We start from the raw sequence: 23,864 nt of genomic DNA on the forward strand, positions 1-23,864 counted from the left end.
CATCTCCTTCACTGTTAATCACAAGCACCCAATACTTTACACACAAATGCTTTTTAAAATGTGTTACAGGCATCGTTCTTCCTCATTATGTCTCTTTCTCAGAATCATATTGTCATATACCTCCTCTTTATTTAGAGTAACTGTCCACTGGTAGGCATGAAACTCATTCAGTTAGTAATTGTAATGATGATACCAAATTTTGACGAAACCACATTTTGGAGGCACAAGACCAAATTTTATGATTATACCAAATAACACTTATATAACACTATATTCTGTTTATTTCCTGTGCCATGGCTAGACCAAACAGCATCAGAATGTTAGGGATCACATGTTGTTGTTGTTGTTGTTGTTACATGTTTTTCTTTTTTCTTCACATATCATGTAACACTGCAGTTTAAGTGTTGAGGCTGCTCAGAATATTTCTGAAATCTGTAGATCCCAAACTTAACGTATCACTAAAATCATGTCAGTATAAACAAAACTTTATCCTGAAAAAAACACATCTTTGCATTTGAACTTTCATATAAATCAGAATAAATGAGACACACAACATGGTCTGTTTAGTAAAAGTGGTTATTTTAATTTCCTGTTCACTCCATTGTGTTTCTACAGTTCATCACTATCTTCAACCATACAACTTAAGTTTGTCCTCATTGTTATACACAAACACTTCCTTTTGATTGTGTTGCCAGTTTTGTGCTGGAAGCCACTTGCAGTTCCAGTGAGAAACACAGAGAAGAGATTGCTTACATTAGTGGTCCCAGTTCACTGTAACAACAGGATTTTATCTACTGGATTAGATCAGCAGCACACGACACTGAGAGAGGAGAAAAAAAGACATTTAAACACCAAAAACCTACATATACTTTTACTTTAAACACACACACACACGCACGCACACACATGCACACCCACACACACACACAGTCACTCAGCTATTTTGATTGAGAACAACCACACACTAACACCAGAAACCAACAAACACCAAAGTAACATTACCTACAGTACAAAAATCAAAAAATATCTCAAAATATACCATTATTATTTACAGCTCAAGTATACACCCTGTCATTCTTACTATAGATACTCAGTGTGAATTTATCAGAATGTACATTAATATGTACAGATTACTGTAAATACATTGTCTTAAATACTATAAATATAACTATGGGTTTGGTCACATAAAGACTATTTGCACAGTTAAATAAATACACTATTACTCTACTTTTGTTGAGTTAATCTCAGTGACTTAACTGAGTTAACCTCTAGAAGTTGCTTTGTAGTACATAATGCAACACAGCTGACACATGGACACGACAAAGAGACCCTGGAGTTGGAGTCTTTGTTTTCAAGAATAAATATGAAATATCAATACTAAATGCCAATACCTAATTACTGAGCAAATTTGAACCAATATGAGAAGACATTTCTTCCAAACAGTGCTCGGAAGTATGGGAACTCCTTGGCGAAATGTGGCAAACTGTGCATCATGTATTGAAATAAGCCACAAGGTGAGATTGCTGTTTCCAAAAGACCATATAAACTCACATGTTTTGATTGTGCTCTTTGTGCACAGGATCCTACACATCAGTATGTAGCTTAGGTTTGTCACTCCTGACATTTCTCATGTATTTATTGTGCAGATCAGTCTGTAGCTACAGTACAGGTGCAGAGCAAACTAATGGTGCAGTTTAGCCTCTTGTGAAGATGGCAGTGCATTTCAGTGTGTGGTCTTATCCTCCCCTTGGAGGGTGCAGGAATCAGACCATACCTAACATAAAGTTTCATCATCTAGTTCACCCACACTAACATTTTAACTCATTGAGTGGTGAAATTCATTGCTCACTAAGACATGAAACTCCTTTGTGCTCAACTTTCCTGTGCTTCCCTAAATGTGCTTTAACTCTAAGCCAATGCTGCAGGTGAGTACCTTCACCTGAGGTTATGTGCCACTTGTGTCGCAAGCCAATTGGTTTCTTGTACAGGTTATCAGAACAGTTCTGTATGTTTTTGCATGTTAAATTTTAGCAACGGAACAGTTTATAATCTAGCATTTTAAGATGTTAAAAGCATGTTCACATGTTCGTCTGTAAAACATCTTAACGCATTCAGGATGGAGAGCAATCACTTTTCCTGTGATTTAGGGGGGGGGGCAGTGTGGAACGATCCCTTCGTTTTTCTATTGTTTTCTTTTTACAGTGGTTCACATACTCATAGTACTGTATTACTGCCCTTCAATCCCTTTAATGCAGACTTTCTCGCCTCGTATTATCATTATGAAAAATGGGAGTGGTTTATGGTAGATCAATATGGAATGATATTATTCATCACTTCAGTATATACAAAAGTATATACCACACAATATATCACAGCTACTGTAGGCACTACTAAGTACTAGGTACTGTAGCCTGAAACCTGAGCAGATACAAGAGCTATGTTGGAGGCCACATGACCACATATGACAACAGCTATGCATGGGTCAACACTTACATCACGTAAAATAGGGAGGATCTATTATTGACAGCCAATGGCTTGGAAGGGTCAATCAACATTGGTATGATAACGGGGCAAAATTCAACGTATCAATTCACTTTTAACATCATAAGATGCCACATTATAACTTAATAAAATGCTAAAATTTTGTGTGTAAAGACATAAGATCTAGCGTACTAACACACAAGAAACTAGATGCCTTTCATGGACACTCAGCCCTCAATCTCTCTATATGTAAATAAGCAGTACATATTCTGTGACAGCATTCTTGTACTTAATGTTTAAACTCCACAAAGCTTTTGTCAGATCTGTACTTAACAAACAACTCCAGGGTCTCCACCTAATTAAAGTGCTCAAGTGAAGTCAGACGAGACATTGGTCCAAACTCTACACAAACGCGCTACGTAATCAAGAAAACATAATGACAAAAGCATAAGGCAAACAGACAACAGAGATGCTTTTCAGGCACCAAACAATGTGACTGACTGTGCTTCACACTACATCTGTTCAGTCTCAAGTATTGGTGTTGTCTCAGGGAGGGGCCACCGAGACAGAGAGAGCGTCATTGGTTCTTCTGCTGGCCAGCAGAGACATCCAGTGGTTAAAACTGTGTATTACCACTTATTCCAAACATTTATATTACGGTACATTTTCCACATTATACCCCTAAACATACATAGTCATACAAGATTATACATTAAAAATGAAAAAAAGGCTTTAGTTTTCACACCTCGGTTCACAAAAAGACATCAAAGTGTAGATTGTAGTGCTTATGAAATGATGTTCATAGGGGTCACAATTTGAGGAATGTACAACAATTGAACCCAAACATCATCCTCTTAGGGAGAAAGTGTAATAAATTCACAGCATGGCCTTGGAAGTGAACCTCTTACTCAATGCACTGTAACTACATTAGAGATATATTCTAGTAGGACCTCAACAGTAAAATGTCTCATCTCTGTATTGCTGAACAAACAGCCGTGCAGGTGGAGCAGACAAAGCAAGGTGTCCGCTCTCCTCTCTTCCACATCAGAAGAGGATCTGTATCTATGGTGCGTTGCCACGGCTTCCCCTGGGTAACGCAGCTCTATTTTTAAAGAGGCAGGGTCACCGGGAGCTCTCGTTCGGTGGCAGACAACACACTGACGCACGCACACTTGCCCTTGCACATGCACATCTGCACGTACACAAAGAGAAAACTCACATTTCCGATTCCTTCTCGGTCTGCCACTCTAAACACAGACAGACGAGCATGAAGCTCCCCGCTCTTAAAAGACAAGCCGCTCTGCTTATCTCTGCACGTGCACTGCCACCTCAGCCCTTCTAAGGCATTGATTAAAATGGACACGCTTGATTAAAATGATTGATTAAAATGGAAAAGCTTTGTCTAGCCAGATGCGACTAGAACAGCACAGTGACGATGTGTGCAGTGCTGTTGGCAACAACTCTAGAGCCTTGTTTGTCGAGGAGAAAGGTTGTTTAAAAGAAAGGTGCTGCTCTATGTTAAGGCTCAGAGATGCTCTAACGATAGCGGGTGTCTATGCTTCGGTGTTAACGGAGAAGAAATGAAGAGGCAAAAAGTTTTGCACTAGTGCGGTGTATATACACAATTTACGGTGACATCTCAGACTATTGCACAACACATATGTACAGTTTTCTACATCAGTGGGGAAAGCAGGGATAGAAGGAGATCCACAGTTTTAAGAGGACCCTACTATGACTGGTTATTATTGCTGATGCATGATAGGCACAATAAACTTAAAAATGTAATGTGCTTGTAACACTGTTTACACTATCAAAATCACTTATTACATGGTTGTTATAGATGCATTTGTAATCATTTTGTTTTCTGAGAAATGCTCTTATACGTGTTTTTTACGAGTCTCCTTCCATCCTATCCCCACAAATAACAATCCTCTACAACTGAACCAGAATAAGATGATGATCTCCTAGATCTATGAACTGTCTCAAAAATAACCTTGTCCAAACTGGTGAACACATAGGATTGCGGTTCAGTACAATGTAAAGCATTTAAGCATTGCACACAGCTTAACTTCGGCCAGAGCTTATTACAAAACAAAGCCTGTATCTAAGCCCTCAGTGGACCTTTCTAAGCTTCATTCCTCCCTCTGTTCCTGTCTCTGTCCCTCTCTCTCTGCCCCTGTTATACGTTGATAGATGGAAAAGGTCATCATATCTGGTGGGACTCACATTCCCCTGATCCTGTCATTACAGCTGGGATTGACAGGCAGTTAGCAGCACGGATCCTACGGCGGGGAAGAAGGGAAGAACCACAGGTATGGAGCGATGGAGCAGAAAAGAAGGGATAGAGGGATTCAGCTCTGGGGGTTAAGGTGTGATGAACGCTGCAACAACTGGCAGTGGATTTTCTCTCCCTCTTGACTTCCTCTGTTCCTCCCTTTCTTACTCTGTCTCCCTCTCTCCAAGCAGGGCCGGGGTTTAATGGATGGGAGGATCTATGAGCTCAGTGGATCATAGCTCAGACTCGGGCGAGCCGATGTTCTGGTAGCCCGTCTTGGTGCTGGTGCCATAGTTGGTGTTGGTCATCTCCTGGGTGCCACCGGGGCCCAGGTAAGTGCGGTGGGCGGGCATTGGGGAAGGAGTCTCGCTGGGGTTCTTGCTGAGGATGAAGCGCTGCTCATCTTGCTCTTCGAGGTTGGAGATGTCCTTCATCATGCCTTTACGGTAGGAGACGGACAGCGTGTTGGAGCCATCTGAGATCAGGTTGAAGCGACGGGCGATGAAGACGATGGGTAGAGGCAGCATAGCCACCACGATGAGGGCGTAGGCCATGGCTAAAGCCCAGGGAGGGTAGCTATGGAAACGCTCTGCGCCCTGGCAAAGAAAGAGTGCAGAGGGAAGACGATGAAGACAAAGACAGAGAGAAATAAAAAGAGGGGGCATTTATGGAATAATCATGCAAGTCTGGTGGTGCTTTCACTCTTTGTTTATTTCCTTTCCCACACTCTTTCTTTCTTTTTTTCTGTAAACACACATAAACAAGAGAAACTGAATACTGACCTCAGCCTCCACCCAGGCGTTGTATCCTGCAGGACTGATGGCCATCTCGATGACAGTGGCGATGATAAGTACCACCAGGACAGCTGGTGACACGTACTTCCACATGTAGTAATAGAAGGAGTACGGCCTGAAACCAAGCATGTCCTCCAGGTCCTGCATGAACCTGTGAGGATGGGAAAGAAAGAAAGAGTGGGAAGGAATTCCACTTCAGTGTCAAAATGTCTGCTTTATTGTTTGTTGTTATCTGTCCTGACTGTGTCTGAAATTACCTCCCTGTTCACTCACTTACTACTCTCTATATAATAGATGACATACTCACTCTAGTTTACTCTTTGGTGAGCAGTAAATTGAAATTTTGGACACTTGCATGTGACTGTAATTTTCACATCTATAAAATGTGAAGCATTGCATTGTGAGATTGTTAGCAGAAAGTAGTGTACATGTCCTAGACTTTTAATTCCATTGTGTGAATTAAGTGAACTATATAGAGCATAAATTTGCACTTAAATGGCTGCACTATAAAAATGGCGACAGTAAATATTGTATAGTATATTATATAGTAAATATATTTATATAGTATATTATATAGTAAATAGGGAGTGGTTTTGGGTCTACAGCCATGCTAGTGGCTCTGTGAAGCTATACTTAGGCACAGCATGGCTTTGAGCTAACTATAAATGCTAATGTCAGAATGCTAACATGATGCAATGACAAAGTTAACATGCTGATATTTAGCAGGAAATGTTTACTCTGTTCACCATTTTAGTTTAGCATGTTAGCTGCTCTGTATTGCTGAATGATGCTAACATTTGCTAATAGCACTAAACACAGAGTAGGTTACAGCTGAATGTCATTAGTTTTGCAGGTATTTGAACATAAACCAAAGTACTGGACACATTAAAATTGCGCAGATAGCGTGGCTAAAATTATTTAGATTTTTGGTGATATATGGCTAGTTTTGAAACAGATCACAGAACTACAAATACTTAATGTGCTGCCTGAAAATGAATTACAGTATATCCAAGTATGGCTTCAGTCTACATATCCAGTAGAGTTACCTCTTAGTGCCGTAGATCCAGGCTACAGAGATGTTCTCCAGGATCACCACCACAGTGAGAGGCAAACCAGCTGAGTAGTCGTCAAACATGGTGACAAAATAGTTTCCTGAACGCTGCACAAACAGTAGGCCTAACAGGAAGGCTATGACACAGCAAGCCACTGGGAAAGAGGAGAAGATCCAGTAAGAATGACAAATACTGTAATTTTATCAAAGTACAAGAGATTTGAGTTTGATAACCAGATTTAAGACAGTTAGCTCACCACACAGGATCTCTTTGCGGATCTTGAAAGCATCAAGTATGGGTGTGGTGATGCCGGTCATGGTGCCAATCATGCTTCCCAGACCCAAGTTGATCAGCATGAAGAAGAACATGACAGACCAGAAGGGACTGGCAGGGAAATGTGTCATGGCCTCTGTGAAGGCGATGAACGCCAGGCCAGTGCCCTGAACAGCCTGGTCGGACGGAGACAAAGAGGTAGTGGGTTACACTGGTCAAAAGTGGCTAATGCACTGCTTGGAAATGAATGATACTATGTGGAAAAGCACCCACTTAGCTTCCATTTCAAGGTTCCTTAATTATAGTGCAGCCATTTAAGGTGATGCACTCAATGAGTGGGTTAGTACTGCAGATTATACTTAAAATTCCAACATCACCAACATATCAAACATCGAGAAAAGTATGAATGACGATCACAGAGTTCTGACAATATTCCTGAGACCTCTGAATGATCTTTGTAGTAAGAACTTCTCTGAAAAGCATTAACAACACTAATGGCCAAACAGAAATGGACGAGCTTCATTTACATTTCAAGATGTGATCAAAAACATACGTAAATAGGAGTTGAAGACCCAAAACTGGGATTATTATCTAATGAGGTGGCTCATCAAGGGTGGCATAAATTATAGCCACCAGACTAAATCTCACAAACTCACTTTTCAGTCCAAGATATTAGTTTGGAAAACATCCACTGTTTGACCCAGGGTGAACTATGGGGAGCTATGGGGGTTTAAATTATGACAAAAAGCAGAAGTGTTGTGCATTGAAAGTTTTTGGTGAACTGAACATATCCGTTTGCAACTAATGAATGTGAACGTGAGCGTCGTTCACTCCCGTGAGAGTGAATAACGCTCACGCACCCGGCATGCCGGTGTTTTGGGTTACAGAATCTGATGGGTCACAGTTTTTTAAACGATACATCGAGCTGAAGCATCCAACAAGAAATATCTGCGAGTGAATGATGATCACAAGAAATCATTAAAGGGTAAGACGAGACAACAGCTGCAAAGTTCCTCCACCCAAGTCAAACTCACAGCATTTTGTAAAGGAAAAAAATTGGCACTGTGAACTTAGTTCAAAATTCTAAATTGTAAACTATCAATGTGAACTTGCACAACACTGACAAACAGTATCGCTGTGGAAGTAGCAAAAAAGGAAAATATGGATTGTGGAAATGACTGGATATAGCTTGGCCCCATCGTCTGCACAGTAGTTTTAGTTTTTTACTCACTCATGAGGCTCTTAAATCAAGCTATTGCCTGTTGAGCCTTGTCAGACCGCAATGAGCAAACGTACACTGTAAACTGCAGCTAACCATAACAATAGTGAATTTGCTATATGCCCTTGGTGAAACTAATTTAACCTTAAAGTGGTAAAAAGTAACTATATAAAAAAGTAACAAAAAAGGATGATTTGAACACAGCTCCTGTGTTCAAAATACAAAAAACTTTCCTGGGTATTTTTCCTTTAATTGATTGTCAAATTGATTGATTGATTGATTGATTGATTAACCAACTGATCATTGCAGCTCTAGAGGAAACACTACTTTGCTTAGCATCATGGTATTTTTAACCTCCCCTTTCTCTGTTATTTTTTATATATTAGGACAACTGGTCAGAAATACTCTTATTCAGAAATACTCAACAATCACATTCTCATTTTAGCTTGTGAACTCTCCCCCTCTGACCTTGTTGAGTTCGTCCTCCAACAAACAGGCATCCAGGCCCAGCTGGCCGAAGCTGTCCTCCTTCACCGTCTTAATGACGCTGTACATCTCTGCATAGTCCTCGGTGGACAGGTGGGAGAAGTTGATGTGAGGAGGGATGAGCTCTCTGCTCAGCACACCTGTGTTTAAGAAGCCCAGGATCTTCTCTGCATTTCTGCACACGGAAAATTGGAGATGTGGAGAAGAGGGATGTAATGGTGAGTAAAGGTTATAGTAAAAACGGCTGCCAAAGAGCGACTGTTCAGGTAGCATTTGTTACAGTATGACATACTCACTCGACAACACACTTCTCGTTCATGACGTTCGCCTTGAACCCCAGGACAGCAAACACAACTAAAGTGGCCAGGATGGAGGTAACAAAGTTGATGGTGGAGACCAGCGCTGCATCAAAGTGGCAGTTGTTGTCTCGCTTGTTGTAGCTGGAGAAAGCGATGACGCCTCCAAAGCCCAGACCGAGAGCAAAGAAGACCTGCGTGGCTGCTTCTCTCCACACCTGCGGCTCCAACATCTTTTCCAGCTAGTGAGAAGAAAGATTAAATGTCAAAGATTAATGCATTAATAACAGAGAAATTTATGTATTTACTATTTTTGCAATATACTGCACTAATGAAGTGAAACTTTAGCTTCTTTGGTGCTCTGATGATGAAGTTAATCTCAGTTTATTGTAAAAGCACTAAATCCATGGAGCTGTCTCTTTCTGTTGTTTACTACTCTCTTTTGACATTTGATGTCAGCAGACAGCCCAACTACAAAATAATTCACATTGCATGATCATATACAGCAAATAATAAAGTAATTGCATTTTTTTCACAGTATGTAATGATGCTATTTGGTGTCATTATACATATTCACCACTAGAGGGAGACATCAATCCAACACATGACACAATTTGGATATTAATGACATTTTTGTATGAGTGGATCTGAATGGCCTTGGTGGTAAAGCAGCTAAAACCATGACCACTCATGGCTGAACAGCTTGCATAGACAAAGTGTCACTTATGTCACATATCTGTTTGGCTAACAGTCCGTGAATGAGTGATCAGGACCAAGACAGCAGCCTACTTAAAGACTACATTTTCCTCTCCAGCACACAACAATGCAATTTTTATTGAGAAAATTTCCCCCAATCCTGCAGAGGCAACCCTGTTTTAGAGCTGCCTCTTTTTTGGTAAAAATCACCAGTGTTTTTCTCTCACCTTAGGGGTGAACATGTGAGCGATGCCATCCACCGCTCCCTTTAGCAGCAAACCTCGCACCAGGAAACAGAAAAGCACCACATACGGGAAGAGAGAGCTGAAGTACATCACCTAAGAGAGAGAGAAAGTCAAGTACATTACACAGTGTTGCCATGGACACGCTTTTCTGAGGCCTCACACATGGAGGAGGACCAAACTGCAACTATGCACACACATACACACACGATGAATCAATCCCAAAACTGCTTTGTGTTTGCTTGGCACTGAATCTGTGAAATCTTACCAGCTGTGGAGAGGACTCCTTGAGGTTTGGAGAGATGAGTCAAAAATCCTTCCTACAGCATTTCGGGGAATCATTGCAGTACTGACTATGATAATTGGATTACTAAGTTTAGTGTTTAAAAAACCGTGTCAGACCTTGGCGATCCATGTATTTTCCTATTGAAAATGTGGGCTGGATGCTGTGGCATATGACTCACTTTCTGGATCGAGATTACAGGATGTTGTTGCAGTTGTTGCCAAACGGAGCATTTTCCATCTGCATCCTGAACCGGTCTTTGCTTGGTTCAGTTTAAGCTTATTAATGTTGCATGCGCCTCTCTTCCATGATATAGATGAGATCCGAAAATAGACTAGTGCTGATGACAGGCTTTAGCATCTTACCTTTGACTGAAAGGCATTAGCAAAGTGAGTAAAACACTCACTGACATGGATGAATCATCGATTAAAAATTGAATTTTAAAGCTTTTGTTAAAATTATTTATTGTGTGCATCTTTATACAGTCCATGGTGTGGTAATCTCTATAGTTTGCAGGCTCTGCCCCTGCTGTGAAGCCATGGAGACCTCGTACCTTTCCGGAGGACTGGATGCCCTTGATGACAGCCAGGCAGACCAGGATCCAAGCCACAAGCAGGGACAGGGTCATCTTCCAGTTCAGGCCGCCCGTGTCGTCGATGGAGCTGGTGATGTTGAGAGTCTGGCGGTACCAGAAGTAAGTGGTGGCCGAGCTCTTCTCACACTCTGGAACCACGACTACAAAAGTAATGAGGAAAAGGAGGGAAATAGCATAAACAGTGCTCTGACAGTGGAATTTGCACATATACAAAATCGGTGATGTACATCCAATTTGGTTACATGTTTTATTAGAAACTTTAAATATTTCTGTAATTTTATCTGTCAAGATAAATGTATTTACTAGTGGTAGAAGAAGTACGCAGATCTTTTGCTTAAGTAAAAGTAGCAAAACCACATGCTTTCAGAATTTGACTAAAAGTACAAAAGCATGAGCAACAAAATGTACTTGAAAGTATTAAAAGTAAGGTAGACATCATGCAGAAAGATTCCTTTTAAAATGGTGTATTCATTGGTTTATTATTACTGGCGCATGTGTAGCAAGTATTTAATGTAGTATGCTCTTGTCAAGGTTTAGCTAATTAAACTATAACAATGGCCCATATTTTTAAACCTATCATACACTGGAAAATTTTAACTATCACTGAGTCAGAAAAGACTAATTCTCTTAAAACAAGAGAAAAGATCTGCCAGTGCAGTGAGTTTCAAAAACTTGTTTCAAGACTTTTCTAAAAACTAAGTGTAACTCTTCTTGATTTGATGCAGAATTATTCTCTCACGATACTGACACTCATTTCTATAACATTCTTGAAATACTCGTATTGGAAAAAAGATTTTTCCACTTTTCAGACTCAGTAATTGACAAAATAACTTTGAGACTTTTGAGTGTATGTTTTAAATGAAAAATCTTAAAGGTGCCCTGTGGAGTTTTCTTGTAAACAAATGAAGTTTCTGTTTACATTAAGTGTTGAGTTAATTTCCTTTCTTATAAAACTTTGCAAAGCCGATTTTTTTAAACATTTGTTTACAGCCATGTTTGCTAGCTTTCAGTGTCACCTGGGTGCATGTGTGTCTTTATGCGTGTGCACGAGACAAGCACAATTGGGACCCACTCAGAAAAACATCGCTCCATAGTGCTACTAGTCAAAAACTCCACAGGGTAACGTTGATCTACAAAGTAACAAGTACCTGTCAGTTAAATGTAGTGGAGTAGAAAGTGCAATAGTACAAAAAAATACTCAAGGAAAGTACAAGTACAAGTATAATTGTACTTAAGTAAATTACTTGAGTAAATGTACTTAGCTAGTGTACTTTCCACCTCTGCACATAGCTTAACTAAATCCTGTTGGAAGCTCCACAGCATCCCTGCTGCATTCATAATCATGAGCAGAGTCGACATCCTGCCCTAGAATGCTAATGAAAGCTCTGCGAGAACCTGCATGCCATTCGAGGTAGTGAGGCACTGTCATACCATCTGACAGGCCTCGCCAACAGAGCTGCTCTGTAGGATGAAGCGCAGGGCCATCCCTACTATAGAGACGGCGCAAAAATTTTTCTGTTAGCCTGCAGAGACACTGCTGCTTGACTGCAGAGCCACAGCGAGGCAGGCTGTTTCAATGCAAAGACACGTTCTGCAGCTTTAAGCACCACCCTGCGTAGCACTGGGCAGCCTGTGTGTCTGCATTTTCTGAAATACTTTGCTGAATATGGAATTGTCTTGCAGGACTCTGCAGTATTCATTTTTCCTCTATGTGGTGTCGGCCGAGAGCTTTACAATAAAAAGCTGTATGGGCACTTGTCTTTTGACGTACATCTCTATTACAGTTTGTAATCTCTATTGTGTTGTGCACTCACTGGCTTGGGTTCCATTTATCTGGACAGGGCATTCAGCCCAAGGCAGCGGATATTGGAATGACTGGAAGAAATAGAAGATGCTCCAGCCGATAATCACATTATAATAGAGGCCCACAAAACCGCAAACCTGAGGGAAAATGAGAGAAAACAGAAATACTTATCACTCCTAAATACAATCACTGTCTCACCACACAAAAATACAAACAGCACAAGGTAACAAACAGCATGCAGTTTGTTGAGGTGAATGCCTCTTCTTGAGTCAGGGCACAGACGCTGAGCACACAGCTTAAGTCGGAGTATGTATAAATTATTGAGCTGTTTGCTCTCAGCAGTCAAGGCTGGGGTCCTCTATGAGAAGGTATTTATAGCTGCTGAATCTCCCTCTGCCACATCCGAGCTGCCACACGCCTCACTGCCCCAGGCCAGGCCTCTCCCTCCCCTCTTTTGCACTAGATTGATGAAATCACTATCAGAAAGACTGACGCAGGAGATCACTGACTGACCGACTCAGCCGCTGACTGACTATGTTTTGGGCTGATGATGCCGATGGGATGAGGACATGATGGGTCACTACGCCTGCAGATGATGGGGATAGATTATGACAGTGATCTGCGCTGGTCTTTGCATGCCGCTTGCTGTAAAACATCAAGAGGAAGTAATACGAGCAGACAGAGGGAGTCAGGTAATCTGAGCTCAACAGCACGTTTTTGTCTCTGCACATAACATGTCTAACTCTGAGTCGAGTTAGACAAGTGAGAAAATTACTTAGAATCTTAGATTCAACACCAATCCAAAAACATGGACTTGTTACTGTGTTATACATTGCATTTCTTCAAAGCCTGCTGTGATCCTGTGTGCAATGATTATGATACTACATTAATGTGGCATTTTGTAAAAGGTATCATAAATAGTCATCAGTAGGTTTATTCATTTTTAATCAATCATTTATTAATGCTTAACAGATCAGTGATAAGCCATTACAAACTAATAAAGACCTTTTGGTTTGTCAGTTTGTGAGCCCACAAAAGGCCTCTTTGGTTGGTGTGTATCTTCTAGAATTGTAGCTTCATTCATTGTTTTACAGTCTCCAGTGGCTGACTGTAATATGGAAAAAATATGTCCTGGGTTTTTCCATAATAAGAAATCAAATGTTAGTAGGTCATTAATAAATCAGTCCTTCCTGCAGAAGGTAGGCACTCAAACAGTTTATTGGGGCCGGTTCCTTTATGGATACATTAAAGAGACAGGTGAGTGTAGAGAGTGACTTGACTTGAATTCATGTCACTTGCAATAGATTTCGATGGTAAGTTTTCATGGGGAAAAAAGCATCAAAATTACCACAGAAACTTCGCAAACCACTGCTGCAGCAAAATCCACCTCACCAGACATTCATGTTCCCCATAGGATCCTAATGATGTGATCCACTGACTTTTCCTCTAGCGCCACCATGAGGTTAATTGGACGGATTGCCATAAACTTTGGTACAGACAACATGCTCCCCAAAGGATGAATTGCAATGACTTTGGTGACCCTTTGGATTTTCATCTAGTGTCATCATCAGGTCAAAATTTTAATTTATCAAATACTTTGGTTTATGCCTCCAAAGTTAATCACATTCCAATCAGCCTCAGCTTTACTTTGTGTTTAATGCTGATTAACAAATGTTAGCATACTAACACTCTACACTAAGATGGTGAATATGGTCAACATTATACCTGCTAAGGCGGATGTTAGCATGCTGACTTTATAATTTAGCTAACTGTGCCTAAGAACAGCCTCACAGGTTGCTAGCATGACTGTAGACAAAGAGCTACAGGCGTTAATCAAGACATTAGTGACAACCTGTATGACAGAGTTGTGAAGTGGGGGGAGCTATTTTGGACGACCCTGGTTCCGGAAGTGAAAGTCCCATTAATTTATCCCATAAACAATGTTACGTGACTCACAGTTTGTGCCGGTAAATAATCAGTCCAAATTATTAACAACTGTGTTAGAAAATATGTTTTTTTTAAATAAAAAGTGGAAGGTACAAGCTTGTGTACGTAAACATTTCAGGGTAGAAGTTATCTACGACTGCCAAGGTTAATTTCAGCAAGAAACATCCAATCACAGAACTTCTGTGCTAATTTTATAATGCATAGTTTAAATCAGTACACTTTTAATTTTGGGGTCAACTTTGGTTGAATTCAGCAACTATGGCGCCACATTTTGTTAACAACTGCAACTATGAAGCGTTTTGAATTGGCAACCGCTCGGATTCACGCCTCTGACTGGATTCTTCTCCATGGCAACGGTGGCTGAGACTCATGGGTATTGTAGTATTTTGAGCAGTCCACCATGCCAAAATGACATATAAATAAAACATGATTTCTCAGAAACATAGTTGAAATAATTGAAACTGGTGGGCCTAACGTAAACCTATATGACCTTTACATCCAAGTGAGTCCTGTGTTTCTATGTTAAGCAACACTGAGGATATTGTATTGCCCCTCCCACTTCACAACTCTATTATGCCATACTGTAGTGCGGCCAGTATGATGAGTTAATTGGTTAATGAGTTCATGTTGGCACTTACCATCAGACTGGAAACCCCAATGCCTCCCAGATGTGGGCAGACATAGTTCCACACCCCGATGCTGCCACGCCTGATCCTCTGACCCACCGCCAGCTCCAGGAAGAACAAGGGGATGCCAATGAGGAGGAGGAGAATAAAGTAGGGAACCAGGTACGCACCTGAGACAGAGGAGGGACAGAGGAAAGAGGAATTATTGCAGAGTGTACAGATACTTTGGATTATCTGAATGTTTCTTTGCTCTATGTTTAAAATGCATGTATAGTGAAGAACAAAAGCTCATTGTAAAACAGCAGAAGGGACATTGTTAAATTCTCTCTGTCAGATTCTATTTTTGGAGTCTATTCTCTTTATCCTCTACCACTCTAATTCCCCTTCACTTCCTCTTTTCGCTCTCGCACTTTCTCTTTTTTCCTCTTTTCCTCTTCATCGTCAACTTCCATTCACTACTTTGTCAGATATGACATCTTTTTTTGCAGAAGGGAACAATGGCGAGCGAGCAGTGGGCACTCAAAGACAACACGTCCAGTCCTGCTTACGTCAAGACATGAAGGGGCACCATGGTGACAAAACCATCGACAGCCAGAGAGGACGGGCTCATACTGATGGACAGCTGGAAGGAGCAGCCTGTTTCCAGACTAAAAACAAATCACTGTGACGTTTGACTCGATCAAAAATACTGATCACATCGTGAGTGGCTATTAGAGCTAGCAGCAGACAAAGGAAACAAAGACAGGGACACAGTGTCATGTTACACAATGGTATTATTATCTGGACTGTTAGAAGTGACTACTGTGTTGCTGCCTACTTTCACTAATCTTTGATGTCTATTCTGAGCAGCAGACACACAGAACAGAGGAAAACAAAACATGTTAGTGCGAAGATAGATAGGTAAACTGTCAAGGTAACTGCCAATCTTATTGTTTTTCCTTACAGATAATGCACTTCAGCGACACTGGTGGAGAATCCATATATGAATTACCCCTCGCAAGGTTTTTTGGTTTGCTCAGCCCTGTGTACAGAGTAAATCTGTATACATTTAGGTGTGGTAGTCATAATCTGTCACTTTCAGAGAAGAGCTGTTTATGTGACTATGTCCTAAGATTGTGTACTTTATGTTTGACAGGAGATCAAGGAGAGGAGTATCATTATATATTAGTTTGTCCTGGCTTTGATGATGAGATACTCACATTAGTTAAAGGATAATGTTGGATTAATCCAAGCATTGTTAAATAAAACTAAAAAAAAACACTATGAACATAAAAGAGTGAACTAATCTCACTAAGTTTGTTAAAATAATAATGGCTACTTTTAAGGAACTACAGTACTGAATACTTACCAGAGTGTGATCTACTTATCGTTTTCTTATTTACTGTATTGTATTTGCCCATTACTGAGCAATACGTGTTACTTTCAACTTATTTTATTTCTGTTTCTTTTGTTTTATAAGTTTAACTATGTCCATCTACCTTTTTGAGGGGTCATTGTGGAATAAAGAAAAGTCTAAAAATGTCTACTGGTCAACGAATATTAGATCAGATTTTAATGAAATTTGGTGCTCCTCAGAGGCTGAATCCTCACATTTTTTGGTGACTTCCTGATGTTTCCTGAGCACATTCATGCTCCTTCAGATGACAAACCCTTTCCTCTTGTGCCTCCTATCATAATTCCAATGCCTTCATTACTTTGCCTTCACAGCCTCATAAAGAACATTAAAGCCACTGGAAGCCACTAGTGGCTCTAGTTGTAATTAATACAAATTAATTACTTAAATTATTTATTTGTAACACAAGTATGAGTAATTAGAGTAATTTCTCTTTAGATAGGTGAGATAAGAAAGCCTGTCAACATGTTTTTTTTGTGTTATGTTTCCATATGTTTTATTTTGTTGTGGGCAATATAACATTATTTTACTTTGTGATGGATTGTTGATCATTTTCTTTTATGATGAGCCTTTGTGATGAAAGGCAATAACATAAACCTTCGCTTGATTAGAAGAAGAGTGAGAGTGAGAGAGAGAGACAGATAAAGAGGAAGTAATGGGCAAGGATGGACAAGAGACAGACAGATTGTCCTCATCTCCGGGACAGGCTCAGACAAGACAATGCAACACTGCCCACTGAGTCAAAATTCAGCGGGGGATTAAAATTATTCAGCTTTGTTATTTCATGCATTTCAAATATACTCTTTACACACACCTCCCACACAAGGTAGAACCAACAATGTCTGAAAGCCCAGGAAATCAGTGTTTACTCTTCCACTTCCTTCATCTTAGTCATCACCACCCTCTCGTCTCACCATAAAACCAACAAATTATAATACCAAAGAGATAAGGCTGAGAAAAAAAAAAGCAAATAAAGACTTAACTGGAGGATCTCACAGCATTATACCAAACCTCTTAATGTTCCCTCATCTTGCTGAGGAGAAATTATCTCATCTCGTAGCTGCTGACAGCACAAAGTCTGAGAAATGCTGAAGAGACTGCCCATTTGACTCGCACGATTAGTTGGCTAATTGGTTGACAGGATGCTATTTATCAAGGAGGAGAAGGCTGCAGCCCCGTCAGCTGGCAAGCTGAGCAGGCATTTAATATGAGAATGGTGAGAAAGGTGTAGCACAGGCAGTGATATGAACTGGAGATTGACATACACTGAAATCAAATTTAGGCAACTTGGCCAACGTCTGCAAAATGACATGTAAAATAATCAAATTGATCTTTAATTCAATTAGCTGTTTTCCCTTGTGAGGTATTTATGAACTCAAGTATTTAAATGATATGGTAATGTGAACAAACATCAAATCAAACTTTATAAGAGATTTTCTTTATCACATGGTGGATTTTAGAAAAGCCATTTTGCAATGTGTAAGCATTATATAGCAGCATTAACATCTTTTCACTACACTTACTCCTGTGACTGTCTAAAAGGCAGATGGTTAATGGTTCAGAATAATGTTGAAAGCCTATCTGTACGGTGCTGAGATGTTGTGGCAGTTTGGGCAAATGCACAATTTTAGGTGGCTGAAACTGTCACCACACTGGTTTGTCCTTGGGTGTTTACATGCTGGGAAGAGTAATTGGGTTAGTGATGTGTGTGTGTGTGTGTGTGTGTGTGTGTGTAAGGTACAACAACAGACAGAAAATACAGAACACTACTTATTGACTTTGATCTGGTAGAGGAAATAAGAGCAGAATTAGTTGAAGCTGCTGAAGTATTTCTTTCTGTAATGTGATGCAAATGAACGTTTTATGAGATAGAGAAATACAGCATTAAATTTCACGCCAATCACAGAGACCAGTGGGCATTGGCAATCAAATCATGTCTCAGCAAATGGTTGCCAGGCACAGAACAGTATCCTGGACAAGACTGTAGACAGGAAAATGCAAATCCCATGCTCAAACAAAAGGATAAAATCAAAATCGTTTACGTGCTATTAAGTTAACTACTCCCATCTGCCAGCTTATTTCATTGAGGATTTTACAGAACTAATAAAAAACAATTCACATTAACAGCATTGACTCAGCACAACATTTCTTGATGTTAACAATTACTCAGCACCCTGAGGGGACACATGTTCACCATGGGTGGCCCAATTAGGAACCGACTTCCAAACCCGGTAAGTGTTACTACGCTTTGCACATTGGGCTACACAAAACCTCAGGTTTCTCTGATTCAGACACTGAACTGTTAAAATGCTCCAAAGTCGTGTACACCTACCTCCACCGTTCTTTTGGCACAGATAGGGGAACCTCCAGACGTTACCCAGGCCCACAGAGAAGCCCACCTGGGCCAAGATGTACTCTAGCTTGTTGTTCCAGGCCGGTCGGCCATCCTCAGCGTCTGGGTCAGGGGAGGGTAGCAGGGCCTTTACTGGAGCAGTAGAGCCAGGACTCAGACCCATACTCATCTGACTGCTCTTATAGTCCATGGGGTGCTCCAGGGACAGCAGGTCAGCCACCGACTCAGTGACCGGCTCATTGCTGTGCTCCCGCTGGGTCACCTTGGTGTTCTTTGGCATGGCTGCAACACAGGAGCTCCTTCAGGTTGAGGGTGGTGGAGGCAAGGAGGAGTGCCTGAGGTGACTGACTGGATGGAGATAAGGAGTAAGCAGGGAAAGAAAGTTGTGCTTTTTTTCTTAAATCTGTGAAGAGAAAGGGCTGGAGACAGGAAATGTAGGTGCTTAGGAATAAGTACTTTTTCAGCCTAAACCATAAAATGTTATTATAACAACACTTCTCATATAACGACCCAAGCTTTTCTTTAACTCTCCCTCATCACCTGGATTTGGTGAGTTTGTCCTGAAAACTAAAAACACTGAAAACTTCAAACTAAGTGACTGACAGATAGTAAAAACTGACAGACCGCCACAGTAAAAAAATGGTTTTAGCAGTTTGAAAGAGTAAAAGGTCAGTTGCTATTCCAGTTTTAGCACTGAAAGCAGGTCACATTAAATTCATCAACATGCTAATGTTTTTGATGAACTTTGAACTGTCAAATGTGAATATCTGCTTGTCTATGATATTAAACAAAAACATTTTTGGGGTTTGAACTGCTGGCTGGACATTAGTTCATTACTTAACTGAGAAAATAATCAGATTAAGCAATAATGAAAATAATCATTAGTTGCATCTCTACACAACATTGCAGGAAAACAGTTCAGGAGCCTGACTTGTGACAAGTGACTTAACCACTTTGGTTCAGAGTCATGTGCACTGCTTTTCCTGTTTGCTAGTTAGTACATAGTATTTTACAGAGTATTTTAAAATGGCAGTAAAAGTGCAGCACTTTAGAGCCATAAATTAGGGATTTTAGTAATTCATTATGGTGAAAGAGACACAAAGATTATATTACAATCTATTTCACAGCAGAGCCCATTATACTAAAGTTGAGTCATGTGCATAGCATGAACAGCAATGAGCAGTTTGTCAGTGTGACTGCTGGTCTCAGGAGAACGCAGTGCAATTAAAAATAAATCTTCTAAACACAGGTTACAACAGTTTCATCAGTTATTAGTATTTTGTATTGTATTGTATTGTATTGTATTGTATCGGTATTTTTTTCTCATCAAACAGCTTCAACGTCTTGTCTGCAGTTTGTTTTAAGATTTCAGAGGCTGTGATGAAAGAATTAATTAATTAGTCTTTTTTCCTAAAGAGAAAAACTGCTTGGAAAGTTAGTCTCTCCAAGTTCTCTGGAATGTGTTACCCTTTGCCCTTTGCAAAAATCCACTAATAATCCTACAATCCTGTGTGTAGTGCCTCCCTCGCGGGGAACAGCACAGTATAAGAGCTACTGTCCCTACTATCCCTGGCAAAATATTGCGAGGTAACGCAAAACATATTGCGAGGGAATGCAAAAGTGGTCCTCAAAAAAATTCTAGCCGTGACCTTCAGGGGGCTCCGTACTCTGGAGCCGCAAAAGGCTTTATACAACTTGACTTTTCACTGTAGCAGCTCGAGGGCAGAGAATAGAAGCAAGAGATGTTTGATCTGGAGACAAGGCCTCTAATCTGAAAACAGATGCGGCCGACTGAAATCAGAGCTGGGCTTTTATTCACAGTGACTTCTCAAGAATGGTTGCCAGCCGGCTGGACTCTAAGCCCACCCAGAGGCCGCACCAGCAGCACGCACACCACATTCCTTAACAGTGGCGACGAGCCCCTGCAGTCACGACACGCAACAGCTCTGAGGCTGAGAGCTCCACACACATCCTTGAACAGCAGTGACCTTTCCCACAGCAGACTACAACTACACAATACTGAGTCATCATCGAACACTCTTCAAATGAGGTGTGAAGCAATGGTGTGCATGTTTGCAAACAAAAAAAGATTTTTTTGGCCAAGCTATGAGGATTTTAAGATGTGTAGGAAGACTTGTTCTGTTTGCTCTACTTTTCTTTACAAATGGAAACATTGGTATAGTTAGTAACAAACTGTCCCACTTACTACTTCTGGGTTAGGATGATGGTGGCCTTTTAAACACAAATGGCTGATAGAATTCTCACTCTGGCTTTCTAATCATGTGCAGTGAAAGTTTTCGATGTTGATGCAGAAATACACCAGCAACTTTCCAAGTTTCACAGTATGTGCTGACACAGATGGCACATTACAGAGTCAGCAGGACTTCACAAAGTGCAAGACACTGTTACAGATTATGAGTCAGTAATCAATCTCCATCTGAGGGAAACAGTGAGTGGCGAGAAGTGTTTTTTTTTCTCAGAATACTCTGAAAAAATGTTACAAAGAGAATAAAATGCATGAAATTAGGAGTATTGAGGAACCAAGAGAGCATTAAGGTAAAGGAAAAGATGCTGCAGAGAGTGAAGTATGTATTTTCTTTCCAAAGAAATTGAAGTGATGGGTAAAAAAAACAACAGCCCTGTGACCAACATGTGCATCAGCCTGCAGGGAGGCAAATGTGTGATTCTGCTGCGGGTTCCTTGAACTATATATTCCTAATTCTCCAAAGACAGTTTGGTGTTGATGATGTAACAGCGCAGGATCTCTGTTTCTCCTACAAAGATATGCTCCTCTTTTATCTAGTCTGGTTGCTAAGCAATGGCCCTTCCTGCAAAATTGAAATCCCATCCCTGCAGCTTCAGTGGTCGCCTATCTCTCCTCTCACCATCTCAAACGGACAGACATGATATCGCATGATGGACGACTGCAAATAACACGGAGCTGCCGTGACAGGACTGAGAGGGGCGATAGATTGTGGCAAAGCTGGAGGTGATATGTGTGTTTTGGGATCTGTTGCAGTGTCAGTCAGGCAGCAATCACAGAGAGACTAATTTCTGGCTTTAGGATTTAAGCCATTTCTTGATAGAAAATGGTGTCATTGTAAAATTGGACACAGTATGGAGGAATTGCCTTGCCTCCCGATGGGATTTGATCCTGATTCTGGCAGGTACAAAACAGCACCTGCATGGCCACGTTCAGGCATCCTTCAGACACGTTACACACAGGGCCATATACTTTCGCTTGACGACTGACTCTCTACGTGGATATAACCTCTGATGCCTTGTCAAGGTCAAATGAATCACCTAATAATAGCGATGCGGAGATGCAAACACCACCAATAGAAGTCAGCAGGTGATAGCGATATGATACAATTAGTCATATTCGAGGCAAATTTGGACACGCATGGCGCTGTCAAACGCTGAGGATGAGCGACGCCGCGAGATCACCGTTTGTCAGGTGATGAGGTGAAAGCTGGGGGGAAACTACCAATGATTATCCGAGCGATTCACGACAATAGGAAACTATTTATTCGTTACAGAGAAACAAATTGTGAAAATGGTTGCAAGAACGTTATTCTTACCTTATATAGTGCGCAGAACGAGGTTATAACGTCCGAGTCAGTGCGACAGTATGACTCCAAATTGAGTGTACGGTATCTTCATTCAGGCACTGTCTCCGTAGGCAACATCTCTGCGCTCAAAGAGATGCGAAACCACAGAGCTTCCAGTCACACAGGGCGCATGGTGCGTAAAGTCTGACGCAGGAGCTCAACGCCTGCCACAAGTTTGCTTTCTACAATAACATTAACTCGTGCAGGTAATGGCTTATTGCAACTGTTTATCTCGCTTCAGCGCTTTAACGACCTTCTGTAGCTCTGCAAAAGACCTGCTCGCACCTCTGGTTTCCACGTGGTTATGCCTGTGTTGTGGGATAAATCGGTTCCCCATAGGATGAAGAAATTACTATGGAAAGTCACGACGAAGTCTGACGCAGGTTTGACTCACCCGCTCGTGCGCACGTCAGCAGTTGACAAAACATCTGCAGTGTTCCCAGGACGATAATAAGAGCATCACACAGGTAGCCTGCAATCAGGTACATCAGAAGAATTGACTGAATATGCTGCTTGTGCAAAAGGTGTTTGGATTGGTCCAAATGCTTTCACAGCAGCCCTAATGCAAATTGAATGACAATTGTCATTATTAGTATTATTATTATTATTATTATTATCATTATTATTATTATTATTATTATTATTATTATTATTGCTATTAGGCCTATTATCTGCTGAAGTAGGCTAGTATAAGAAATGAACAGACCTATCAGTTCATCACATTTTCCCACATTACTTTACATTGATGGAAGATAACATGACACGGATTACCTCCATTACAGAGGCGGTACTTGATGTTGATACCTAATAGACATGTCAGAATTTGCTGTTGTGGCCACAGTGATGTAGACTGACATAGGTGTGAAAAGACAGTGCTTCCTAATGGACGTTTCTCAAGTGCAGATAATTTGTGGCACAGTCATTTTTCTCTGTGACACCAGCAATTTATTCTGCCCTTGGCTCTGTCTGCCACAGCGCCACACTCCATATTTCTTCTCCTGGCTCACTGGGTGGCTTTTTAGTTTCACAAAATAGACAACAGAGAAGTTTGCATGACCTGTTTTTTTGTTTGTTTTTTGTTGCTATTTTGCATGTAATTGTTTGCCCAAATGATAACAAGGATATGGATCATTATTCAGACAACTCAAAGGTAAATGGCTTTGTCAACTCAAGGTACCCTTCAATTTGAGGTGTCAGGGAGGGCGTTTCAGAGAGCAGCTCATGACAACATCCTCCCTCTATCACCAGAACAAGCTTAGAGAGTGAAAATGAGGCTGTCAGAAGGTGTGAGTCAAACAAGGACACGGATACTGTTTGAGGGATTAGAGTATTTAGAGATGGAATGTGCTACTAGTGTGTCAGATGCTGAAAGATATACAAGTGAGTAACAGTTTGCCTTTCCACTGATAACTTCTTGACTTGCATCATGGAATATTAG

At 40.8% G+C, this 23,864-nt stretch overlaps 1 protein-coding gene across 2 annotated transcripts; it reads right to left on the reverse strand.

The window, feature by feature from the left end:
• Positions 1 to 558: 558 nt before the first annotated feature.
• slc6a17 (solute carrier family 6 member 17) lies at positions 559 to 22,824 on the reverse strand. Of its 2 annotated transcripts, none has more exons than XM_044211641.1 (12): positions 22,397 to 22,824; positions 18,795 to 19,234; positions 15,082 to 15,239; positions 12,507 to 12,633; positions 10,651 to 10,832; positions 9,800 to 9,910; positions 8,877 to 9,118; positions 8,563 to 8,755; positions 6,859 to 7,051; positions 6,597 to 6,756; positions 5,539 to 5,701; positions 559 to 5,352 (listed from the first exon to the last, which is right to left on the reverse strand). In XM_044211641.1, the coding sequence occupies exons 2-12, from the start codon at positions 19,093 to 19,095 to the stop codon at positions 4,990 to 4,992; spliced, it is 2,193 nt and encodes a 730-aa protein (XP_044067576.1). In that variant the 5' UTR covers positions 19,096 to 19,234; positions 22,397 to 22,824; the 3' UTR covers positions 559 to 4,989. The 2 variants fall into 2 exon arrangements, with proteins under 2 accessions (XP_044067576.1, XP_044067575.1); XM_044211640.1 differs by having other exon boundaries at positions 18,795 to 19,163; positions 22,397 to 22,823.
• Positions 22,825 to 23,864: the final 1,040 nt, after the last annotated feature.

This window comes from Siniperca chuatsi, linkage group LG10, assembly GCF_020085105.1.
Source record: "Siniperca chuatsi isolate FFG_IHB_CAS linkage group LG10, ASM2008510v1, whole genome shotgun sequence".
NCBI lineage: Eukaryota > Metazoa > Chordata > Actinopteri > Centrarchiformes > Sinipercidae > Siniperca > Siniperca chuatsi.